This window comes from Delphinapterus leucas, chromosome 4 (genome assembly GCF_059928025.1).
Source record: "Delphinapterus leucas isolate spDelLeu-1000000601 "Yukka" chromosome 4, BTC_Dleu_Yukka2, whole genome shotgun sequence".
In the NCBI taxonomy this organism is placed as follows: domain Eukaryota; kingdom Metazoa; phylum Chordata; class Mammalia; order Artiodactyla; family Monodontidae; genus Delphinapterus; species Delphinapterus leucas.
Genome location: NC_143132.1, coordinates 149,084,130 through 149,105,603, shown reverse-complemented (window position 1 = coordinate 149,105,603; position 21,474 = coordinate 149,084,130). Strand labels below are relative to the sequence as shown.

Genomic DNA, 21,474 nt, shown 5'->3' with positions numbered 1-21,474 from the left:
GCGTGAGCTATGGGAACGTATTTTGTCAGGTACTTTGTGGTATACTTAGCTATGAGTCTGAAAGTCCCTTTGATAATCAAAAGCTGCCTTCTTATTTTTCATAGTTGGTTTTAAGTAGCTATCATGTCATAGAAGGGAGTGATAAGCAGTGTCATCTTCTACAGCTGCATGAGATAAAGTAAAACAGGGTCTGATCAAAGTCATTTCTTAGGACCTCAATAGAATCACGCTTTATATTGTTTTTTTACTCATCTGATATGAAAAAACGATCTCTTGGCTGGAAGTGTATTTCTAAAGTATATGGTGTTAATTTAACTTTTTTTTTTTTTTTTTGCGGTACGCGGGCCTCTCACTGTCGCAGCCTCTCTGGTCGCGGAGCACAGGCTCCGGACGCGCAGGCTCAGCGGCCATGGCTCACGGGCCCAGCTGCTCCGCGGCATGTGGGATCCTCCCGGACCGGGGCACGAACCCGTGTCCCCTGCATCGGCAGGCGGACTCTCAACCACTGTGCCACCAGGGAAGCCCTAATTTAACTTTTATTTTTACTTATGGTTTGGTTTTCTTTTCAATGTGTAGGGTGATCTCGATACCACAGCAGTGAAAGTGGAATTTGATGAAGAATTCAGTGGTGCACAAGTAGAAGGTGCAGGAGAAGAGGCATTGATCCCGTCAGCTCCTATAAATAAAGGTCCCAAACCCAAAAGGGAGAAAAAGGAGCCTGGTGAGGAATTGTTAGAGTATTTTTGTGTGTCAGAAAATCTGTATGTTCAGGATATTACTAGATTCTTTTGATTGTACTTTTTTTCTACTAGTTGAAGTAATGTCTTCAGTTTTCACAAACATTTGTTATTTTATCATGAAGTTTTCATTACAGTAGTTTTATTTTTACTAATGACATTTGGATAGGTATTGATACATGTCTTATTGTTGCTCATTTGTTTTTAGGTACCAGGGTGAGAAAAGCACCTACATCATCTGGTAAACCCAGCGCAAAGAAAGTGAAGAAACGGAATCCTTGGTCAGACGATGAATCCAAGTCAGAAAGTGATTTGGAAGAAACAGAACCTGTGGTTATTCCACGAGATTCTTTACTTAGGAGAGCGGCTGGTATTCTGATATATTTTATATTTTAATATATATTATGGTTTGACAAAGTTAGTATTACTCATAAGTTGGTATTATTAGTATCATCAGTGTTTCTGAAGTACTAAACCATTAGTATTTCAGAAATTATAGTTCATGAAGACAAAAAAACCTTTACAAAATGCTATTTTCTAGCAAAGTTGGACTGAATTTCTCTAAAGTGAATCATGTTTTCTTACCGATTTTTGTTACAAAGTTTGGGTTGTATTCCCTCCATAGTTGGAAGATGTTTGGTAAAAAAAAAACATACCTTGGTGTAGTATACCAGCAGTGATGGATCCATAGAAGTGCTATGTAGTGTTCTTTTCGTTTTCTACCCCTTGTATCATGAAGAATTTCCCCTACATTAGGAGTCTGGTTCCATATGCACACAGCATAATTTAGATAATTACAGTGTTAGAGTTAGGCTTGCAGAATCCCATTTTGCTAATACATATTGCTGTTAAGCATGTGATTTGATCCTTTCTGAATCATTAATTTGAAGGCTTCAAATAATTAAAAACTGATGTGTCCTATTTTATAGATTCTTCTCAAATTGTGTTAAGTCCTAATTTACATAAAATGAATAATAAAATATTATGATTGTTTTTATCTCTGGGAGATACTTTTAAAATTATATCTCAGGCCTTTAGTCACTAAGTGATTGAATTTCTTTTCCAATGTGCATAGGTCGTATAATAGAGATGAATTAAAAAAAGTTTTTTTATTATAGTTGATTTACAATGTTGCAGTAGTTCAGAGGTGAATTTTTAACACAGTAACAAGTTACATGAAAATTTATTAAATGCTTTCAAATCGTATTTAGGCTTTTTCCATACATCTAAAATGAAGTGTAAAATTGCATAGCATCCAAATGACTTTTAAAACTTTATTCCATAGTATATGCTAGAAATTATAGTAAAACTTACTTGCATTATACCAGTGTGCCTTTCTCCATAGTTGGTACCTTTTTATGCATTATATTGTTTTGCTAATATATTGAGGTCTTCTATTTTTACTATTCATCTGAGAAATGACTGTTTCTGTTATTTCATAGTAAAACTACTGTGAAGAGAAGATAGGAGTTTTTATGGAAGAGGTTAAGAGAAAGTGCAGCACTTCCTAAAGACCTGTAAGAGTTGTCTTTCGTAATTGCAGGAATGGGAAATCTCATATTAGCAGTCACTTTCACAGTGGCCATAATGACTGCTTTCCTCACTGTTCTGAGTAAGATTTAAGCACGACAGGCAGCATCCTAGTGGCCTCAGCAGCTCACCCTCTCCCCGGACAGGCAGTGTTGCCCCAGAGCCTCCAGGGAGTACAGGACAGATGTCAGCACCATCAGAGTAACTGAGGCAGAGTGGTCGACTTTTGCTCTCTAATGCTTGTCTTTTTCTTTTTTTTCTTGTATATTTTAAGAGACAGCTGGAATATATTTCAAGTGTGTTGTTTGGAATAGTATTTCATGTTGATAAAGCTGGGTTTGAGTCTAACACTCTTATTTTTGTCCTAGCTGAAAGGCCTAAGTACACATTTGATTTCTCAGAAGAAGAGGACGACGATGCTGATGACGACGATGACAATAATGATTTAGAGGAATTGAAAGTTAAAGCATCTCCCATAACAAATGATGGAGAAGATGAATTTGTCCCTTCAGACGGCCTAGATAAAGATGAATATACGTTTTCACCAGGCAAATCCAAAGCTAGTCCAGAGTGAGTAACACAGCAACTGCTGTTCAGCTATATGGTGCAGCTAGGTGTCTGGACATCTGCAGCAATCTTACAGTGAGCTCCATCCTAGGTCAGGTCCTTCTCGTGAAGTAATATATCTGCTTAATATTACAGCTGTTTACATAACCGTTGCTATAGTTGAGAGCACGGGTTGCCAGGTTTTTTCCATAAAGGGCTGGATAGTAAATATTTTAGGCTTTGCAGGCCATATGGTCTCTGTTGCAACTAGTCAGTGCTGCCCTTGTAGCAGGAAAGCAGCCATAAGTGATATGTAAGTGAACGAGCGTAGCTGTGTTCCAGTAAAATGTTGTTTACAAAATTAGGCAGCAGGCATACGGGACATAGCTTGACCACTCCTGGTTCAGAGAAAAGTTATTAAATCTTTAGAATTGAGAGGTTTAATTTTCCTCCCTAGCTTTGGCCTTGATTTTTTTCTTGCCTCTGGTGAGTGTGAACACATAACATGTAGGATGTGAAGTCTGTGAACTATTTCAGATTTTTAAGGAAGTATTTTAACCACAAGCAGTCAAGTATTAGAAGTCAGATTATTGCCTCTTCTGATGGAGATTCTTTCTTCTGGGATTTTTGCCAATAATTTACTGATGTTAAATTCTGAAGAGGTTCTGTCAACCATAAAATTTAGTGATATTTTGAATAACTTTAAAGTTTTGCTTTTCTGTTACATCATTGGTTTGTCTGGTGTCTCTGTGTGTATGCATGGACACTTACACTTATGAGAGAGAAGAAAGGAGTTTGGTTGCCCTGTCTTTAGCAAAGGGAAACAAATGAGAGAACTAAAATTTTGTTCTGTAATTATAATCCTGCAGTACATATTATATATAAATTGTCAAAGTTGAAACCAGATACTTACATTATATTGTTGTGTTTAATTTTTCTTTCTATTAGAAAGTCTTCCCATGACAAAGGTCAGGATTACGGGAATCTCTTCTCATTTCCTTCATACTCTCAGAAGTCAGAAGATGGTATGCTCATTTAGTCTTTTTCTTAGTTACTTATGTATTATTGCTATGGATTTTTTTTATGAGTAAAAAACTTACCTTCTTTTTACATTTTCCCCAATGTAATAAGGTTTATTTAGTTTTCCTGAGGTGATTCCCAACTGATTGGTCAAAATCAGCATTATGGAAGCATTTACGTGGAGAAGCAGATGCAAACCTGTGTGTTCGTGTGTGTGTGTATAGTGGGGGGAGTGTGAGTGTTTTAAGGAGAGAAAAAAGTATAGACAGAGAAATTCTGGAAGAGCAAAATTTAATTTTCATAGCAATGTGAATGGATATATGACAGCTTTTTTTTTAAAGCTACAAGTGTACCAATATGCAGATTTGTTTTACTGAACCCCTGTAGCTGAAAGACTAGAACCTTCATAGAAGCACATTTAATCAGTGTGCATACTTTTTTATTGCCTACATTTCTGTGTGTGGAATTTCTAAGGTCAGAACAACCTAGTTACATTTGAGTTAGTTTTCCATTTTTTAAATACACACATAAATGTAGATAGATGTGGTACAGGTTCTATAAGTATTGATAGATATGCAGTTTTGAAAGCATGTCAAAACAGCTATATAAAACTTTCACATCCAAGTTGCCATTTTAACAGTCCCTGTTTTGGTTTGAGTGGGGGAAGGATGGAGGGAGGTATTGATTAATTGAGTGTAAAAGTAAACTGAAGGTAAGCCTACATGCCTTTTCAATTAACCTTTAATGACGTAAAGTTGATGAACATTATTACTGATATTCCTGAAATGGTTAATTAGATGTGTAGATGCTAAAATAATCACAGTGAGAACTTTTTAATGTCTCATTTTAAAATAAGTCGTCAGTATTTATTTTTGAATTGGTCAGTTATGTTTTAAATGATTAGCGTTTGGGACTATTAGGAATTTTTATTACTGTATGCGTTTCTATGTTGTTCTACAACAGAGTAATTTTTTTGAAATATAACATTGTTATATTATTTTCCGCTGTTTGTATACTGTGATATCACAAAATAGAAACTTACAAGATCTATTATCTAGCTAAAAAGATGTCATCAGTAAAAAGAATCAGTTTTACTACTAAGTGGTCCTTATAGAATCTCTTTACTGAAAAAAAAAACCTGTAATTTTTAGATTCAGCTAAATTTGACAGTAATGAAGAAGATTCTGCCTCTGTCTTTTCACCATCATTTGGTCTGAAACAAACAGAAAAAGTTCCAAGTAAAACAGTAGCTGCTAAGAAGGGTATGTACTTGTATTTGATTTTGTTAAGCATCGCATAAAACATACAGAGATGGTTAAAGGAAACAATGTAATTTGAAACTATTTGCACTAGGACTTCAATAGAAAATAGGTATGAAGTATAAATGTGTATGAGGAAAATCCCTCTTGTTTTCTAACCATGTGAGGTAATTATTCAGATGTCTGTAAGACTTCATTTTAAAGCTGCTGTAATTATAACCCCATGCATTGATATGGAAAGACAGCTTTCTGGTAAAGCTGTGCTGTAGTTAGTTGTTGGGTTGTGAAGTAGGCTGAGAGTTTGTGCTGATAGCAGTTGCCTGCCTCAGCTGTGTAGGCCATGCCTTAACTCCTCCTGGGAGCCATCGCTCAGCTCAGTCTGGGCCTCTTGTTGTTTGTGAATCATGCAGCTTTCTTTTCTGTAACCTTAGATTGTTTATGAATAAGTTGATTGGAGTTGATTCATGAATCTGTTACTGGTACTGAGGCACACACCTTGAAGGAGGTCAGTGTTAGTGCTTTGGGTTTAAAAGATAATCACCACTTACCCAGCAAGTAAATCAACAGTATGGATCCAATGTCCCTTCAGGATCTTGGAAGCGCACAGCAGACACCCACCATTGTAGACACACAGGTACTGCATGCAGCAGAACAACAGTAAAAGCCCCTGCTGTTCTGAACACACTGGGGCGGTGGCGAGAAATTGGTTGGCCCTCCAGCCTCTAGCCCCGCCCTGGCCATGGTCTGTCTTTCTCTACTGAGGACTTTCTCTGTTGCTGTGCCCGCCACCCTTTACCCATGACTGAGGAAAGCTGGTCTGCACGTCTCTCAGGGTTCGTGCCCCTCAGGTTAGCTTGCTTGGGTTTCATGCCAGCTCTCCGCTTCCTCACACGGTGAAGCTTCCAGAGTGATGACAGCTCGACACCCTCCCATTATCCGGCCCTCTCTTCACTGTCTCGTTCTGCACTGCCTTGCTGTACCTCCCAAGTGGGCACTCCTAACTCGAGTCTTTGCGTTAGGATCAGGTGGGGTCTGCTTCTGGAGAACGCAAACTGAGACGGGCCCTGTAATTCCCCTTTAAGCATCTTTTTATCATCTTGATATGAGCATCTTACAACCACCCTGAAAACTGGGGAGCCCTTTCCCTCTCTGAACGTGTCAGCCCGTTTGCTTCATCAGGCTGTTCACCCCCATTAGACCTAACGAGTTAGCTCAGCATTAACTGAAAGGCCAGCATGCGCAGCCACTCCTGTCCTGTGGCTCCAGTGCTTCACAGCAGATGGGCTCAGAGGATGCACGTACCTGACCTACACCCGCCCGGTAGCGTCGCCAGTGCCACCTAACACTGCAGGCCTGGAAACGTCCCAGGAGAAAGGGTCGTCACTGCACCTCCCCACGTGTGGAGCCCGCACTCCTGCCGGGGGCTGCCCCGTGGCTCTAGCGGTAGGAAAGCCCACAGAGCCTGCGGGCCGCTCCTGCTGTTCCAACAAGGGGCCTCACCTTGAGCACCGTGTATTGGATCGCGATCACATTTTCCATATAAGGAGCGTGGGTGTTTTTAATAGAAAAGTGTGGTTAATTCAACATTCTTTTTTTTCAAATTAGGTTTTACTAATCACACAAGTAAAGGCTGATTTATCAATTTTCATAGACTGTATAAATGAAGCAAGGTCTTTAAAAACAAAATTCATCAAAATAAAGGCCTTTGGATCTATTATCCACTTACCTAGAATTTTCATATTTCTTTTCACATAAAAGTACCAAGTCTGATTTCAACCTCTGAATGGAAGTGAAGTTTCTATTCATGGTATTTGAGGGTCCCATAATTTTTTTTTCTCTAAAACATTTTAAAAGTTAGAACTTAACATGTGGTTATACTTGGCGTTATCATTAATGTCTTTTTACTACTGCTTTTTAAAAGTTATTGCTTAATTCATTTTAATGGCCCTTGTTAATTTAAAATATCTCAAATGAATTATCAAAAGGCAAATTATGAAAAATAAAAACCATTTTGTCACGTATGAGCAGTTGTTTGCCTTTACACTGGCACCAAATGGAGAGAAATCATTTTATTATTTAAGGCTACTCAATTTCATATCAGCAGTAAGAAATTCCATCGTTATAGGACTCACTCCAGCTTGAATTGTTGTAAGACTATCACATTGATCTATGAAATGGAAATTTGCTTAATAGGAAAACCATCTTTAGATACAGCCCCCAAGCCCAAGAGAATTCCCAAACAGAAGAAAGTAGAGACTGTAAACTCTGACTCGGATTCCGAATTTGGCGTTCCAAAGAAGACAACAGCACCCAAAGGTGAGGATTATCTTTGTATAACCCTCTAGCATATTCCATGTGGCAAGTGTTTAGTCTCTTCTACTAACTGAATTTAGAGAGACTGGGTACCTATTTTATTTTAAATTGCTTCACTCCTCAGTAAGCAATGTTCTAAGAATCAGTGCTGAATTAGAGTCCAAAGGAAATACAGCAATTTAGTCCACTCTGTTTACAAATCAAGAAACTGAGACGCAAAGAGGTCAAGTAAGTCAGCAACTTGCTACCAAAGAATGGTTCAGAGACCCCCTGCAGCGGACTCCCTGGAAGTGGTTATAAAAGGCAGTGGGGGGGAGGTCCTCATTAAAGTGTGAGACTCCTTGGCGGAGGCTGGAGCGGGGACCCTTAGACCAGAGCCCTGTCCTCATGTGGGAGCTGAAACAGCTGTCCTCAGGGCCCCTGCAAGGGCACAGCACCAGCTCCTCTCCCTGCTGTCTCCTCTTTGCCTCTGGAATCTACAAAGTCCTTAAAGATGCTTAAAAAAATATGTAAGACATGATTTCTCTAAGGGTAGCTGTTCAGTCTTTTGTCCAACTGATAGATACTCTCATCAACGTGTTTATTTCTTAAAGCGTTGGTTGGGTTAAGGAGATACAGGCCTACAGGGAACCGAAGGGGCAGAAAAGAAACATAGTGACTAGGGAGGTTGGTACTTAGGCTGTGCATGGTTAGAAACCTTTATAAATTCAATAGTGCCATCTCATTGATTCATCTGATCAAGTATGACATCCCAAGACCATTTAGGCTATCTTTTCTTAACTAGTACAATCAGTCATAGCTCTTAAAGTTTAAAAAATTTAGAATTGCCGTTTACTTTTTCTCTTTCTCTGGCATCACTGTAGGATGGAGAACGTTTGGTGACCGTTTACATGTTACCTTCTCCCCTTCCTCCTCCAGTGATGAGCATGCAAGATTAGGTGGATGAAAAAAAAATAGGCCGCATGGGGTGACTCTAGTCTGAGAAGGAATATGGATTTGACAGATGGTCTCGTGATTAATACTGGGGAATTTAGTGTAGGGCTGTGCTACTTAAAATGGGATATGCAACTGGCTGTCACTGCTGTGTGGCAGGAGAAGTTACAGTAAGCACCCAGACCTTTACAATGTGTGCTAATAAGAAAGTATGTCTTGCTTTTTTAGTAATTCATGCTATATTTTTAGAAGTATTGGTCTATGACAAATTAGAAACTAATTTTTTTCATCGCATACAATTTAACAAATTCTCTTCTAAGAGAAATTTCTTTTCAGGCCAAGTACCACCTGTGCAAAATGCCAAGGTTTCTTTTATGCATTGGGGGTTTGGTCATTGAAGTTTGTCACCAGCACTTTCCAACTAATTTAAATGTATTGGTGAAATACTCCTTACTCATGTCAACCCCAGAACTGAAATGATGCTGACACACTGTTTCTATGTTAATCACAGTAAGAGATCAGGATTGCAGTACCAACTGGGCATGCCAAAGAAGTAAAAGTATAATGCTTTGACACTTTTTATATTGCACTGATTAACCTTGGTTGAAAAACCCCTTTGTATCATTTTAAGGTAAAGGCCGAGGGGCAAAGAAGAGGAAAGCATCTGGCTCTGAAAACGAAGGTGATTATAACCCTGGCAGGAAAACCTCTAGAACAAGCAAGGTAATTAGGAGCATCTTTTTAATGCACAGTTTTAAGAATGTTATGTAATTGGCTTAGTTCGCTTGTTACTGTAATGTCTTGTAACAGATTTAAGCCTAGCACGTCTTATCCGGATATAGGGGGCTTGTATATGGTTAAAAAATTATCCACGTGTAAAATTTATATAATCGGGACCACCTCTTGGATAAAGGGCGGCATAAATCAGCCTGCTTGAGTCTTCCACGGCCTGCAGTGGCAGAAGTTACATGCTACCCTAAAGTATTACTTTCCAGACCAAATTAAGGCTATTTCTTTTGAACTCGAATTTATTTGACCAGGACTGATTTGATTCTTTTTAACTTGAATTCATTTGACTGTGGCTACTTTTCCCAATTTGTCTGACCCTTCTCCAGCAGTACACTATCCCTTTAAGGTAAATTAATAACATCAAATGCCACCCTTCTCTCTCTCTCCCCCTTCCTTTTAAAACTTAAAAAACACGAACAGATGACTTTAGCTCCGTGGTGCTCTCCACACTGACGTTTTCCATCCAGTCATCTGCTGTGACTGTGGCCCATCCTGGTGACCTTCCTCTGCCTTTTATAAACGCTTCCTGCGTGCACTACACATACTGTCCATAAGTCTTATTTTCCTCTTATGAATTGATAGGTACTTACCAATAAGACAACTTGAATTTTAACTCATCTGTGCATTGTGCAGATTTGCTGGGTAACACAGGTTTAGACAGAAATAAGTAATGGTGGTATCATGAGATCACCAAGGTGGCACATTATCCCTTCATGAAAATGATTAGGTAACTGGCTTCACACTTGAGTTAGCATTACAGTTCTGCTTTTAAAAGAACCACTGCTGGTAGTATTTCCCAAATATAAGTGAAGTATAAGGAATAATAATTCTTTTTAACACTCGTTTTTTTTCCTCCCCCCCCAACTTCGGGGTTTTAAATCTCTTTAAAAAAAAAAAAAATGTCTAGAAACCGAAGAAAACATCTTTCGATCAGGATTCAGATGTGGACATCTTCCCATCAGACTTCACTTCTGAACCACCTTCTCTGCCGCGGACCGGCCGGGCTAGGAAAGAAGTAAAATATTTTGCAGAGTCTGATGAAGAAGATGATGTTGATTTTGCGATGTTCAATTAGGTGCCCACAGAGCACAGAAAACAGTTTTCAGCAGATAACTTGTGTTGTCCCTTTTGTCTTTTCTGTCTCAAGACTTTTGTACATCTGGCTTATTTTAATGTGACGATGTAATTGACGGTTTTTTATTATTGTGGTAGGCCTTTTAACATTTTGTTCTTACACATACAGTTTTATGCTCTTTTTTACTCATTGAAATGTCATGTACTGTCTGATTGGCTTGTAGAATTGTTATAGACTGTTGTGCATTAGCACAGATTTTAATTGTCATGATTGATTGATTGATTGCAGACTACAGACCTGCTTTTTGAAATGAAATTTAAACATTAAAAATGGAACTGTGTTCTCCGTCTCTTTACTGAAGGTGAACGTGCAGTAAAAGCTCTCATACACCTTTAAAATAAATATATTTTATTCTTTGCCAGGAGACTCCATGGAAAAAGGTAAACAGTATATGAACATAGAAAGAAGGATCGTTAAACAATTTCAATGTACAAACAGAGCCAGTGAAAGTACATCACAGACTTGCTAATATATCAAAAAAAAAAAAATTTTCCACTAGTGCTTAAATGAGAACTAAGAAACTGACAGACAGATACTTGGGTCTGTTAACCACTCCACCCCCACTCCACCCCAGCCTCCACTCTGTTCGTAGTGACTGAACCAGGCCAGAGGACGCAGATTCTCTACCGGTGACTTTGGGGAGGCAACGCAAAGGCCCCCAGTATCAAGCGGGAATCAGGAAGGATACAGAGTTAGTTACACGGTGCAGGTGAGAGACCAGCCCGTCATTATCCCATGAAACCTCCCTAATGGCTTGTGAATAGGTAAACAAAAACTTATATTAACACTGAAAAGTGTTTGCCTTGGAGGCTATCATTACTGTAAAAATGTATCTTTTAAAAAAAAATTGTGTAGTTATGTCATTAAACAAGTAATAAACCACTTTTAATTTAAAGTGACATCCACAATTGAACAAATGACATTTGATACCTGAACTGGCAGTTACACTGATACAGAATTCTCTTCTGCTAGTGCAGCGAATTTGTCGTATACTTCACTGGGCAACATGAAAGAAAAGATGCGGTCTGAGAGCATCCAGAGAGCAAGGACAAGCTTCTACACTAACTAAAGTAGAACACCTTTAGCCTTATCTTGCCACACTGTACGACAGTCCCACTTCCTTACCTTGACGTCTTGATCTGCGAAGGCAAGAGAATTATCTTTTTGACCCTTTCTTAACTGGACATGTACAGTAATCTGTTTCATAACCTTGGTGTCTTGGTTATTTGGAGTATGCAAGACAAAAGGAAAGCACCAAACGTATAGGAGAGAGAGAACAGCCATACTTCTGTATGTACAGAGTCTTCAGAAACTTAACCAGGGGTAAGTCATTTTGACTGGGTCTTTGCCATGCAATCTTGAGTGTTCACAGAGGAGAATAGAAGCTTTTAACTGGTTTTCGGTTGCATGAAATGGCTGATTGATTTTTAGAATTTAAAAAGTTTGTACTTCTAGGTAAGACAGTGAGGGGTATATACTGATACATATGAAAACTTCTTGGTCCTTCTTGAGTTTGAATATATTTTCAGTCCAAAAACTAAGCAGCAGTAAAAATGTTTTTTTCCTTGCATTTTAAATCCCAGGAGTGAAGGTACTGGGGAATGTTGGAAGTGGCTAGAAAGTGTCTTATTGCAGCAGTGGTGACTGACTGACACCGCTGTTCTCCACGGAACTGGGCGAGGTGCTGGGACTGTGCTCTGCTGTGTTCCCACTCGAGCTTGGGGTCAAGGGTTCATGTCCTTCAGAATTCTCCAGCATTTCCTGAATGAGAGGGGGCATCGAGCCAGGAATTTCCATTTTCAAGGTAATTACACGTTCTGCACCTTTTCAAAAGAGATCAGAGAAATCTGGTAGAGATACGGAGTCAAGGTGATAACCAGGGAATCAACTTTCATCTACTTTAACAACAGTGGGTGAAAACCGTGCTACCAGGGCCTCCCAGAGGCTCTCCTAATTTGACACCATTAAAACATTTCCACTTCATCTGTAGAAGAGCAGCAGAGATAGGCTGACATACTTAAATGTGACAACTCCACACCTCTGTCAGTTTTAGGAAACAGTATCAGTATATATTTACTCGACAAATTTGCAAAGAGAAGCTCCTGGTAAGAGACCAGAAAGAGTATATCTTGAAGAGAGACGGTGAAAGGAGAGCAGTTCCCCACAAGTGCAGGCAGGGACTTGAGAAACAGACGTGTGGCGAACGAGATCACCCACTCGATGTAGCACCATGCTGCCCAGGAGGGTGGCCGCTATGTACACACGAGTGTTTACACCTGCTAGGTTAACTCCCGAAGGAAAAGCGTGCCTCGGCGCATCAGCCCCATCTCAAGGGCCTGAGAGCCACGGGTGGCTGGTGGCCACTGGACGACGCGGGTTACAGAACGTGTCCGCTCTGTTAGCACTGTCCAGCCAGGTATAGGGAGGGGCAGTATGAAGTTCCACAGCCTCGTGGATTTAAAATCAGAGAGGGAGGGGATATGGGGATATATGTATACGTAGAGCTGATTCACTTTGTTATACAGCAGCAACTAACACACCATTGTAAAGCAATTATACTCCAATAAAGATGTTAAAAAATAAAATCAGAGACGTCACAGTGACTGACAGTGGTCATGACTGGTGACTTCTACACTTAATCCCAGGCTAGGGATGAACTCAGGGTCTCACTTTTAGAAGGAGCTCAGGAATTGAAACTCCTTGTCAAACACGTTCGCTGTGCTTCTAGGCACTTCCTGAAATGCCGAGTTTGTTCCCTGGCTCACCAGGCCTTCGGGGAAGGGGAGTGACAACCGCATGTCCTGCTCTCACACTCGGCTGCCATGTGGCTCCAGGCGCTTCTGTAATTGCTCCAGTCGTCATATTAACTGGAGATCGCGAGGGAACAATTGTTACACCTCTCAGGAAGGCAAGAATCCCTTTGCTTAGAGGTGCAGAAGTTAAATCTGCCTACACACTGAGAGAACAACGGCTACACTGATGTAACCAGTCACGGTCACCCTAAGCACTACTCATTTTTTCTTGAGGTTTGGGTGTTCAGGTAAAACTGGAATCAAGTTTACACAAACCAGAGCATGTATGGAAAGCTGGAATGAAATGTACAAAACGAGAAACTTAAAATGCCGGTCATGTACTATGCTCTCTTGGAAACAGTTTTTCTAATCACTCAGTCATCTGAATTTCAAAGCTCTCCTAATCTACTGAGATCACTGAGTAGGGTAAGACTTGAGGTTTTACTGTTTTTAAGGGCAGGTACTATTTAATTCCTTTTGATTCCAATGAGAAATGAATTCCAGAATAAGAGCAAAAGGGCAGCTACTATCAAACATCCGCAATTAAAACACAGGGTTTTAAAAAGCAATACAACGTGGTCAGGACCGCAAGCCCACCTGGTGGGGGAGTGCAGCGCGGCGGACATACCTTTAGCACTGATGCTGCGGAGATCTGTGATTTTCATGAGGATCTTTGGAAACATGTGAGGCTTGCTGGGTCGTCTCTTTCTGATATAAATTTTTAGTGCTTCCAGCAATGGTTCTTGTAGCTTATCTACTTTTGTTGGTTCCTCAAGGTCCTGACGGTCTAGATTCCAGGAGTAAGGTATTAATCAGTATCAGGACAGAAAGAGTTACGCATTTGCAGGCTAGAGTTCTGCCCAGTTCCCCTCCCTCCTTGGTTCCACTATATCGTAAGCTTATTAATTTGATGATTCAGTCACATAAACGAATCTGAAGATGCGTGCAACTGCCTTAAGCAGTGATACTTGAAAATGATTGTCCACATTTTGAAGGCTTTGTCCCCGGCAGAGAATTACTTCTCGTGACCAGGAGGTGTCACTACTGAACTGAATTAAAGGAAACCTTGAGCAGGATGGTTAAAAAGGCACAATCAGCCCCCTACTTGATGCCAGTTAACTCGTTAACCACACATGATTCGGCCTCCCGTGAGCCAGGAGGGGTCACTACAAAGAATAACCATATTTCACCCGAGACCTCCCAAGGATGGTAGGGGGCCAACACAATGACTTGTAATCTCAGCCCCTGAAGAGCAAACAGCACATGCAAGTTCCTTGGCTCATCCTAAAAATGTCCCGGGGCAACTTATGTTACAACAGTCTAATCCTACCTTTAAAAAAGCAACTGTGGTAACTGGAGAAATAGCATTTTGGGATTTCAGAGCAGAAAAACCCCAAATGCCTTTATTTAACTAACAAAAATATTGAAAAATGCAACGAAATCTAAGCATGCATGCCCGGCTTTATCCACATGTCCTTTTCCATGCAAAGTAACTCCAAAGTGGAGATGAGGAATTTCCCAAAAATTACAAGTGTGAGTTGCTCTTCACGGACCCTCCACGAGGGTTTTCTAGGTGGTGGTACCTCCACAGATCAAGCAGATGGCGCTGAGAAGGCCTGTCTCCGTGTCGTCCATCTCCAGAGGCAGAAGCTGGCCGGCAAAGGTGAACACGAGGTCGGTCAGGGGGCCGAACCCGGCGTTGTGCATCTGGGTTCGATTCAGGGTCAGGCCGTCCGAAAACGTCATGGTGTCTTGCTCTGGGGTATACCTGGTGCAGATTCTCAGAATCTGGAAGAAAACAACCACGTTTGGATCATCAAAGCGAGCCTGGCCCGGCGGCCTCCATCAGATCAGGGCAGGAAATCACGGGAAGATTTCCGAGGAGCTCTGGCAGCACGTGAGTCTCTGCCCACCCCCCCCTTCGGGGTGAACGTCTGTTCCAGCTCTTCCCTCAAAAGACCACAGAAGTCAAAACATGGCTAAAGTTCTTTAGGGGATAATAAATAGGACACAGAATTTGAGAAATATCTGTTTATGCTAAAAGTAATTCATCTGACTCAAATAAACATTTACTGAGTACCTACTTATGTCCCAGGCACTGTGCCAGGTGCTTATAAAAAGAGGAAGAAGATTTTTTTTTTTTTTTAAAGAGCTTACAGTCTACCAAAAAAGAAGGCCACTATTTACCACTTATTAAATGCCTGGTGTATATCAAGCGTTACACATGCTCTCCATTCAACCTTGTGAAGAACTCGGTGAGGTGAGTATGTTTCTTATTTTATAGACGAGGGGCCAGAGGCTCAGAAAGGCTAAGCCGGGTGCCCAGCGCCACACAGCTGAGATGTGGCTGACTGATGTATTCCAAGTGGGACTCCCGCTGGGATGCCCTGACCACGCAGCCCCAGACGACCGTGACCCACAGAGCAGAAGCAGAGCAAGCAAGGTTGCCAGGGCGCCGGCAGAGGCGGAGCTCGGGCACAGCCGGCAGGAAGCCACGGGCAGGCCCACGGACAGGAGGTGGCCGTCAGCTCAGCCCAGACGTCTGGTGGGTTTCGCTGGAAAAGCGGCCTGGGCCTCCTGCCACATCTGCCAGCCCCGCCTGACACGCCCTCAGTCTGTAACCCTGCGGCCCACGGTCACTGCACCGCCCACTCAACCCCCAGTGCCCGTCAGGGCTCTGTGCACCCGCGGCGCTGATCCGCCCAGAGCCGCAGCGCTGCACCAACCGGGCCTCCACACTGGACTCTCCCTCGGAGGAGGCCTCAGAGCTGCCGGACAAGTTCACTCTGCCTGGACCCAGCAGGCTGGGGGAGCTGAGAATTTCTCCCAGATGCTCATGTGACTGGGTGTGGTCCCCACGACCGGCAGCCTAGAGGACACTGCCACCAGCGGGTCCGGGGCCCTTCCTGTCCCATGGCATGGCAGAGGGTCGGCTGGCCCCCTGAGAAAGCCCTGCCCGCTCTCCGCGACCCCACCACGGCTCCCGAAAGAAGAATTTCTGCGGCATCTTGCATTGTCTCAGGGAAGTGCCGGGGGTTTGGGGCAAGGACGCTTCCGGTGGGGAAGCCCTTCCAATCTGATGGGCAGTGTGGGTGCAGGAGCCTCACAGCCACTGGACCACAGCAACCAGGGAGGGGCCGGGCTGCTGCAGGGAAGGGCCAGATGCTCCCGTGCCGTGGCTGTGTCCCCCCGATCCCCAGGAAGACGCAGACAGGCAGGACTCCAGCGTGGACGCCCCGTGGAGGGAGGCCGTGGCGGCCCTGCCGATGAGAAGGTCTGCTGCCGCGCCTTCCCGGTCAGAAGCCGTCTGAGAGCAGCAGACGGCCATGAGCACGCCCCGCCTAGTGCAGCAACAGCTGCTGCAGGTGGATCGCCGACCGCACGGGGCCCATGCCTGGTGCTTCTAACCGCGACTTGGCTTCTGTATCAACCCACGAGGCAGACGCTACTGTCACCCCATGCTACAGGCAGGGCACAGACCCCAGCAGCTTGTCCTGGGTCACGTGAGTCCCAGGAGGCATGGCTTGCTTCGGGCCTGTGCTCTCCACCTCTGTTCCCGGCAGCCAGCCTCGGGGCTCCTCAGGCCACCACCCAAGCCCAGGTGCCCCTCTCGGGGAGGTGACCGCTGGCCCTGCCGAGGGCCTTCTGCAGCTCCCACCCTGGGTGGCTCTTCACAGGACCTACCTGGCTCGCAGTGGCGCGTGCCCAGTGGCCTGGAGAGAGAACATCGCACAGCCTTCGGGTTCCGCGGGAGGGGCTTGGGCGGAACCAGGAGCTGCGCTCAGGCTTTGCGTGCCCAGCACGTGGCCCGTGGCAGCCCAGGCGTGAATGTGCGTGGTTATCAAAGCACCACAGAGACTCCTTCCCTGGAGGGGACCAGCTGCACCTCTCGGACACTTGTCCAGGGACGCCGCCCCCTCCCCCGGGCTCAGCCATTCCCTCTGGGTCCCTCTGGCCGGCCTGTGGCCCTTCACCTTGGTGGCCAACAGGGCCTGAAGCCACGCTTCAGAGCAGCAGAGCTGTCAGAGCAGCAGAGGGACCCAGACGTTGTCGGGCACGAGCCTTCGCTCCCTCGGAGGCCCGAGAGCACACGTGACCACACGCGTGACGGTGCCGGCATGAGACTCCCAACCCCCAGCCCAAGGTCCCTCAGCGTCTGGAGAGGCGCCAGGAGCATGGCCTAGGCGGGAGTCACCGCGTGCTCGGTGTTGAGGGGCTTGGAACCTCTACACACACTTCCAGGTTGGATCAAACAGGCAGCAAGCCTCTGCAGTTTCGTGCACGGGCGCCGCGCCCGCCGGGGTGGAAGAGCTAGGTCTGGGGGCCGCCCGCAGCTCCCCCGAAACCCAAGCCCAGACGGCAGCGAATATGGCGCCCATTCCACGTGGCAGGGCTTTCCTCACAAGCTGCAAAGTACGTGGACTCTGATGAAGCAGTGAAACCCTGTCCTGTTGCCCCCCGCCCTACAAAGTTCAAAGCCAAAACCAGGCATAAACGGGCGTCCAGCGGCGAGGGCCTGGGGCTGGGCCAGGCCGCCCTGGGGACAAACCTCGGAGCTCCGGCTTGTCACGCTAAAGGCAAACGCCAGCCGCCGCCGCCAAGCGCTGCTCCAGGAAAAACTGCCCTTCGTTTGAAAGGAGGGGGTTTGGTCTGGGAGGTGGAGCACGCGGGCCCCACGAGATGCGTAAAAACAGGCCCAGCCAGGTCGACCCTCCAAAGGAGGGGCGTGGCGGACACACGGAGCCCGCTGATGGGCAAGGCTAACCCTCCTCAGGGCACGACGCCCTCCCTCGCCCCCAGGGAGGCCGAGGGTCGCCCACTGCCTGCCGGGGCCACGGAGCATGGGGCGTGGGGCGCAGCGGCCCCGTCCGCTTCTGTCCTTCCGCCTCTGCAGCCGGACCCACTGCTCAGCACGGTCATCAGGGCGCCTGGGCGTCGCAGCCATCCCCCGGGCGTGCGATCCTCTCCAGGCCCCGCACCGCCCCTTCTCCCCGCGGCACCGCCCCCGCCCGCACCAAAGCCTGTGCGCGGGCTGCTCCCTCGCCTTTCACGCTTCTCCGCTGGCCTGCACGCAGGGGGCTCTTCTATTCAGGGCTCGCTCAGCTCAAGGTCACCTCATCAGGGAGCAGGGAGCAGGGAACACGTGTCCTAAAAACCATTACTTTGTATCAATCACTCCACCCCATTTTTTCCGAAATAGGAAATACACTGGTTTAAAAATTGAGGCACAACACGCGTGGTGGTTTTAAAACATTCTCTGCTCCTACCCCCTCTGCGGAGCAGAGCTTCAGTCTCCTCCCCTGGAGAGGGGGCTAGACCAGCACTTGACCTGCAGGCAGGATGCAGGGCAGTGAGGGCATGTCACAAGGCCACGGGAGGCATGGCCTCCTGTGCCTGTTCTCCCCAATCTCCTGTCCTGGGGAGGCTGGCGGACGTGTCACCGGGACGTGCACGTAGCCCCCAGGGAGGTCCATGTGGCCAGGAGCCTGGCCCTCTAGTCAACAGTGGCACCAGCCTGCTGGGCAGGTGTGCTGAGCCCGCCCAGAGGTGGCCCATCTAGCCCCAGTCAGGCCTTCAGATGAGGCGGCCCGCAATGTCGCCACAGCAGCCTCAGAAAGCCCCTGGCAGACCCACCCGGCTCGTGGCCAGCAGGGACTCTGTAACACTTATTGTTTTAAGTGGCTCAGTTTGGGGCAGCCTGCCACACGGCAATAGGTCACTAACACAACATACTTGCTGTGGGTTGTGTGCACAGCCTGACGCACACGCAGCTGGATGCATTCCCCACGTGGGCGCCTGCGTGAGCACCACCAGATCACGGCACCCGTGGTTCTGGCGTCCACAGGCACCCTTGGCCTTTCCCGATGAACCCTCCTCCCCAAGAGGCACCATTATCTTGACTTCTGTTCCTATCAATTAGTTCCGCCGAATTTGAACTCTGGGTGAATGGAATCGCAGTCTAGTCTGGCTTCTGTTCCCTCCACGTGGCGGCTGGGAGATTCCCCGTGCTGGCTCGTGGGGCAGGCACCGTTTTCATTGCTGTGTGATACTGCACAACCGACCCCTTGCCCTGCTTTACCTTCCCCCAGGAGATGAGCTTCTAGTAGGACACTGCTCTTTATCTGTCCTGCCCCTTGCTGTTTCCTTGGCACCTAAGGCAGGGTGGTCCACACAGCAGGTGATGAATTAATACTTATCCAGTTATTAAGGAAATCCCCTGAAACGGGCTTACAAAAGTCAGGGATTTCTAAATTTTTCAGCAAAGGAGAAAACTCCAGTTGCTCACCGATCTTGTTCTCTTTACTAATTGTGTTTGGCAATTTGGGGGCAGGTCCTGATCTGATTTGACTGTTTATCCTCTAGTGCTTGTGGGAATGTTGATGTGCCATAATAATAACAAATACATACACAGAGCTGTGCCTGGTCGTCTTCCCTGGCAGTATGTGAACCTGCAATGATGACCACATAGGAACAAAGTGTCTCCCCAGGGGACGTGCCACCAGCCTGCCATTCCTGAGAAGGAAACCCATGTGCTGGGAGCACAAGTCTCCTCGCTGTGCAGCTTCTGAGATCACCGCTCAGGGGGCCACTGCCTAAACGTTACGCGAAGTATGCTGACTTAAATTTAATAATAAATACACTGCTAGAGCCCGGGTTCCTGGCCACTGGCTTGGCCCTGCGGCTCCCCGCCTGCCCCCCGTGCCTGAGCAGTTATTTAGGAGTTGGCTGGAGACAAGATGGTGGAGTAGAAGGACCTGAGCTCATCTCCTCTCACGAAAACTCCAAAATCACAACTAACTGCTGAACAATCAGTTACAAACCCATTGACCAAACAGACTGGAAACTACCAAAAAAAGGTATTCTACACCCAGAGACAGAAGCCACCACAACGAGACTGCTGGGGGGGGGGCGACACACAAACTGGAAAATAATTATATCGCAGAGGTTCTCCCAGAGGAGTGAGACTTCTGAGCCCCATGTCAGGCTCCCCAGCCTGGGGGTCTCGCATCAGGAGGAGGAGCCCCCAGAGCATTTGGCTTTGAAGGCCAGCAGGGCTTGAGTGCAGGAGCTCCACAGGACTGGGGGAAACAGAGGCTCTACTCTTGGAGGGCACACACAAGGCTTCACGTGCACTAGGACCCAGGACAAAGCAGTGCGTCCATAAGAGCCTGGGCCAGACCTACCTGCAGGTTTTGGAGGGTCTCTCGGGGAGGAGGGGGTTGGGTGCGGCTCAATGTGGGGAAAAGGACACTGGTGACAGAGGTACCGGGAATATTCATCAGTGTGAGCTCTCCTGGAGGCCGCCATTTTGGCAGAGACCTGGCCCCACCCAACAGCCTGCAGGCTCCAGTGCTGGGACGCCTCAGGCCAAACAACAAGCAAAACAGGAACACGGCCCCACCCATCAGCAGACAGGCTGCCTAAAGTCACCCTGAGCCCACACACGCCTCTAGACATGCCCCTTGACACGGCCCTGCCCACCAGAGTGCAGGCACCAGTCCCTCCCACCAGGAAGCCTGCACAAGCCCCTGGACCAACCTTACCCACCAGGGGGCAGACACCACAACCAAGAAGAATTACAGTCCTGCAGCCTGAGAAACAGACCACAAACACAGCAAGTTAGACAAAATGAGACGGCAGAGGAATATGTACCAGACGAGGGAACAAGATAAACCCCCAGAAGAATAACTAAGCAAGGTAGAGCTAGCCAATCTTCCTGAAAAAGAACTCAGAGTAATGACGGAAAAGATGATCCACGATCTCAGGAAAAAAATGGAGACACAGACTGGTGAGATACAAGAAATGTTTACAAAGAACCAGAAAATTTAAAAAACAAACGAAGATGAACAGTACAATACTGAAATGAAAAATACACTAAGATGAACCAATACCAGAATAACTGAAGCAGAAGAATGAATAAGTGACCTGGAAGACAGAATGGTGGAAATCACTGCCAGGGAACAGAAAAAAGAATGCAAAGAAATGAGGACAGTCTAAGTGACCTCTGGAACAACTTTAAATGTGCCAACATTCACATTACAGGGGTCTCAGAAGGAGAAGAGAGAGAGAAGGGCCTGAAAAAATATTTGAAGAGGTAATACCTGAAAACTTCCCTAACATGAGAAAGGAAACACTCACTCAAGTCCAGGAAGCACAGAGAGTCCCAGGCAGGATAAACCCAAGGAGGAACACACCGAGACACATAGTAATCAAATTGACAAAAATTAAAGACAAAGAGAAAATATTAAAAGCAACAAGGGAAAAACAACAAATAACATACAAGGGAATCCCCATAAGGTTATCACCTGACTTTGCAGCAGAAACTGTGCAGGCCACAAGGGGGGCGGGGGGGGGCACGATATATTTAAAGTGATGAAAGGGAAAAACCTACAATCAAGAATACTTTACGGGCTTCCCCG

The 21,474-nt window shown here is 45.7% G+C and overlaps 2 protein-coding genes across 6 annotated transcripts in view; one reads left to right on the top strand and one right to left on the bottom strand.

Annotated features, from left to right (window-relative positions):
• TOP2B (DNA topoisomerase II beta) overlaps positions 1 to 10,542 on the top strand; it is a 66,689-nt gene extending 56,147 nt beyond the window's left edge. For 2 of the 4 annotated variants that reach the window (XM_022554697.2, XM_022554696.3), the window contains exons 29-36: positions 577 to 721; positions 946 to 1,107; positions 2,636 to 2,837; positions 3,762 to 3,838; positions 4,985 to 5,095; positions 7,286 to 7,408; positions 8,970 to 9,061; positions 10,035 to 10,542. In XM_022554697.2, the coding sequence (XP_022410405.1) occupies positions 577 to 721; positions 946 to 1,107; positions 2,636 to 2,837; positions 3,762 to 3,838; positions 4,985 to 5,095; positions 7,286 to 7,408; positions 8,970 to 9,061; positions 10,035 to 10,202 (1,080 nt within the window). In that variant the 3' untranslated portion in view covers positions 10,203 to 10,542. The remainder of the gene's footprint in view (positions 1 to 576; positions 722 to 945; positions 1,108 to 2,635; positions 2,838 to 3,761; positions 3,839 to 4,984; positions 5,096 to 7,285; positions 7,409 to 8,969; positions 9,062 to 10,034) is intronic. The other 2 variants (XM_022554698.2, XM_089911231.1) reach the window with 2 other exon arrangements.
• The window catches only part of RARB (retinoic acid receptor beta), a 36,052-nt gene continuing 21,095 nt past the window's right edge, over positions 6,518 to 21,474 (bottom strand). The window contains exons 3-5 of one of the 2 annotated variants that reach the window (XM_022554701.2): positions 14,638 to 14,842; positions 13,683 to 13,841; positions 6,518 to 12,085 (exon numbers count right to left, since the gene is read on the bottom strand). In XM_022554701.2, coding sequence (XP_022410409.2) covers positions 11,889 to 12,085; positions 13,683 to 13,841; positions 14,638 to 14,842 — 561 coding nt within the window. In that variant the 3' untranslated portion in view covers positions 6,518 to 11,888. Of the gene's footprint in view, positions 12,110 to 13,682; positions 13,842 to 14,637; positions 14,843 to 21,474 lie in introns of both variants that reach the window. The other variant, XM_089911234.1, reaches the window with a different exon arrangement.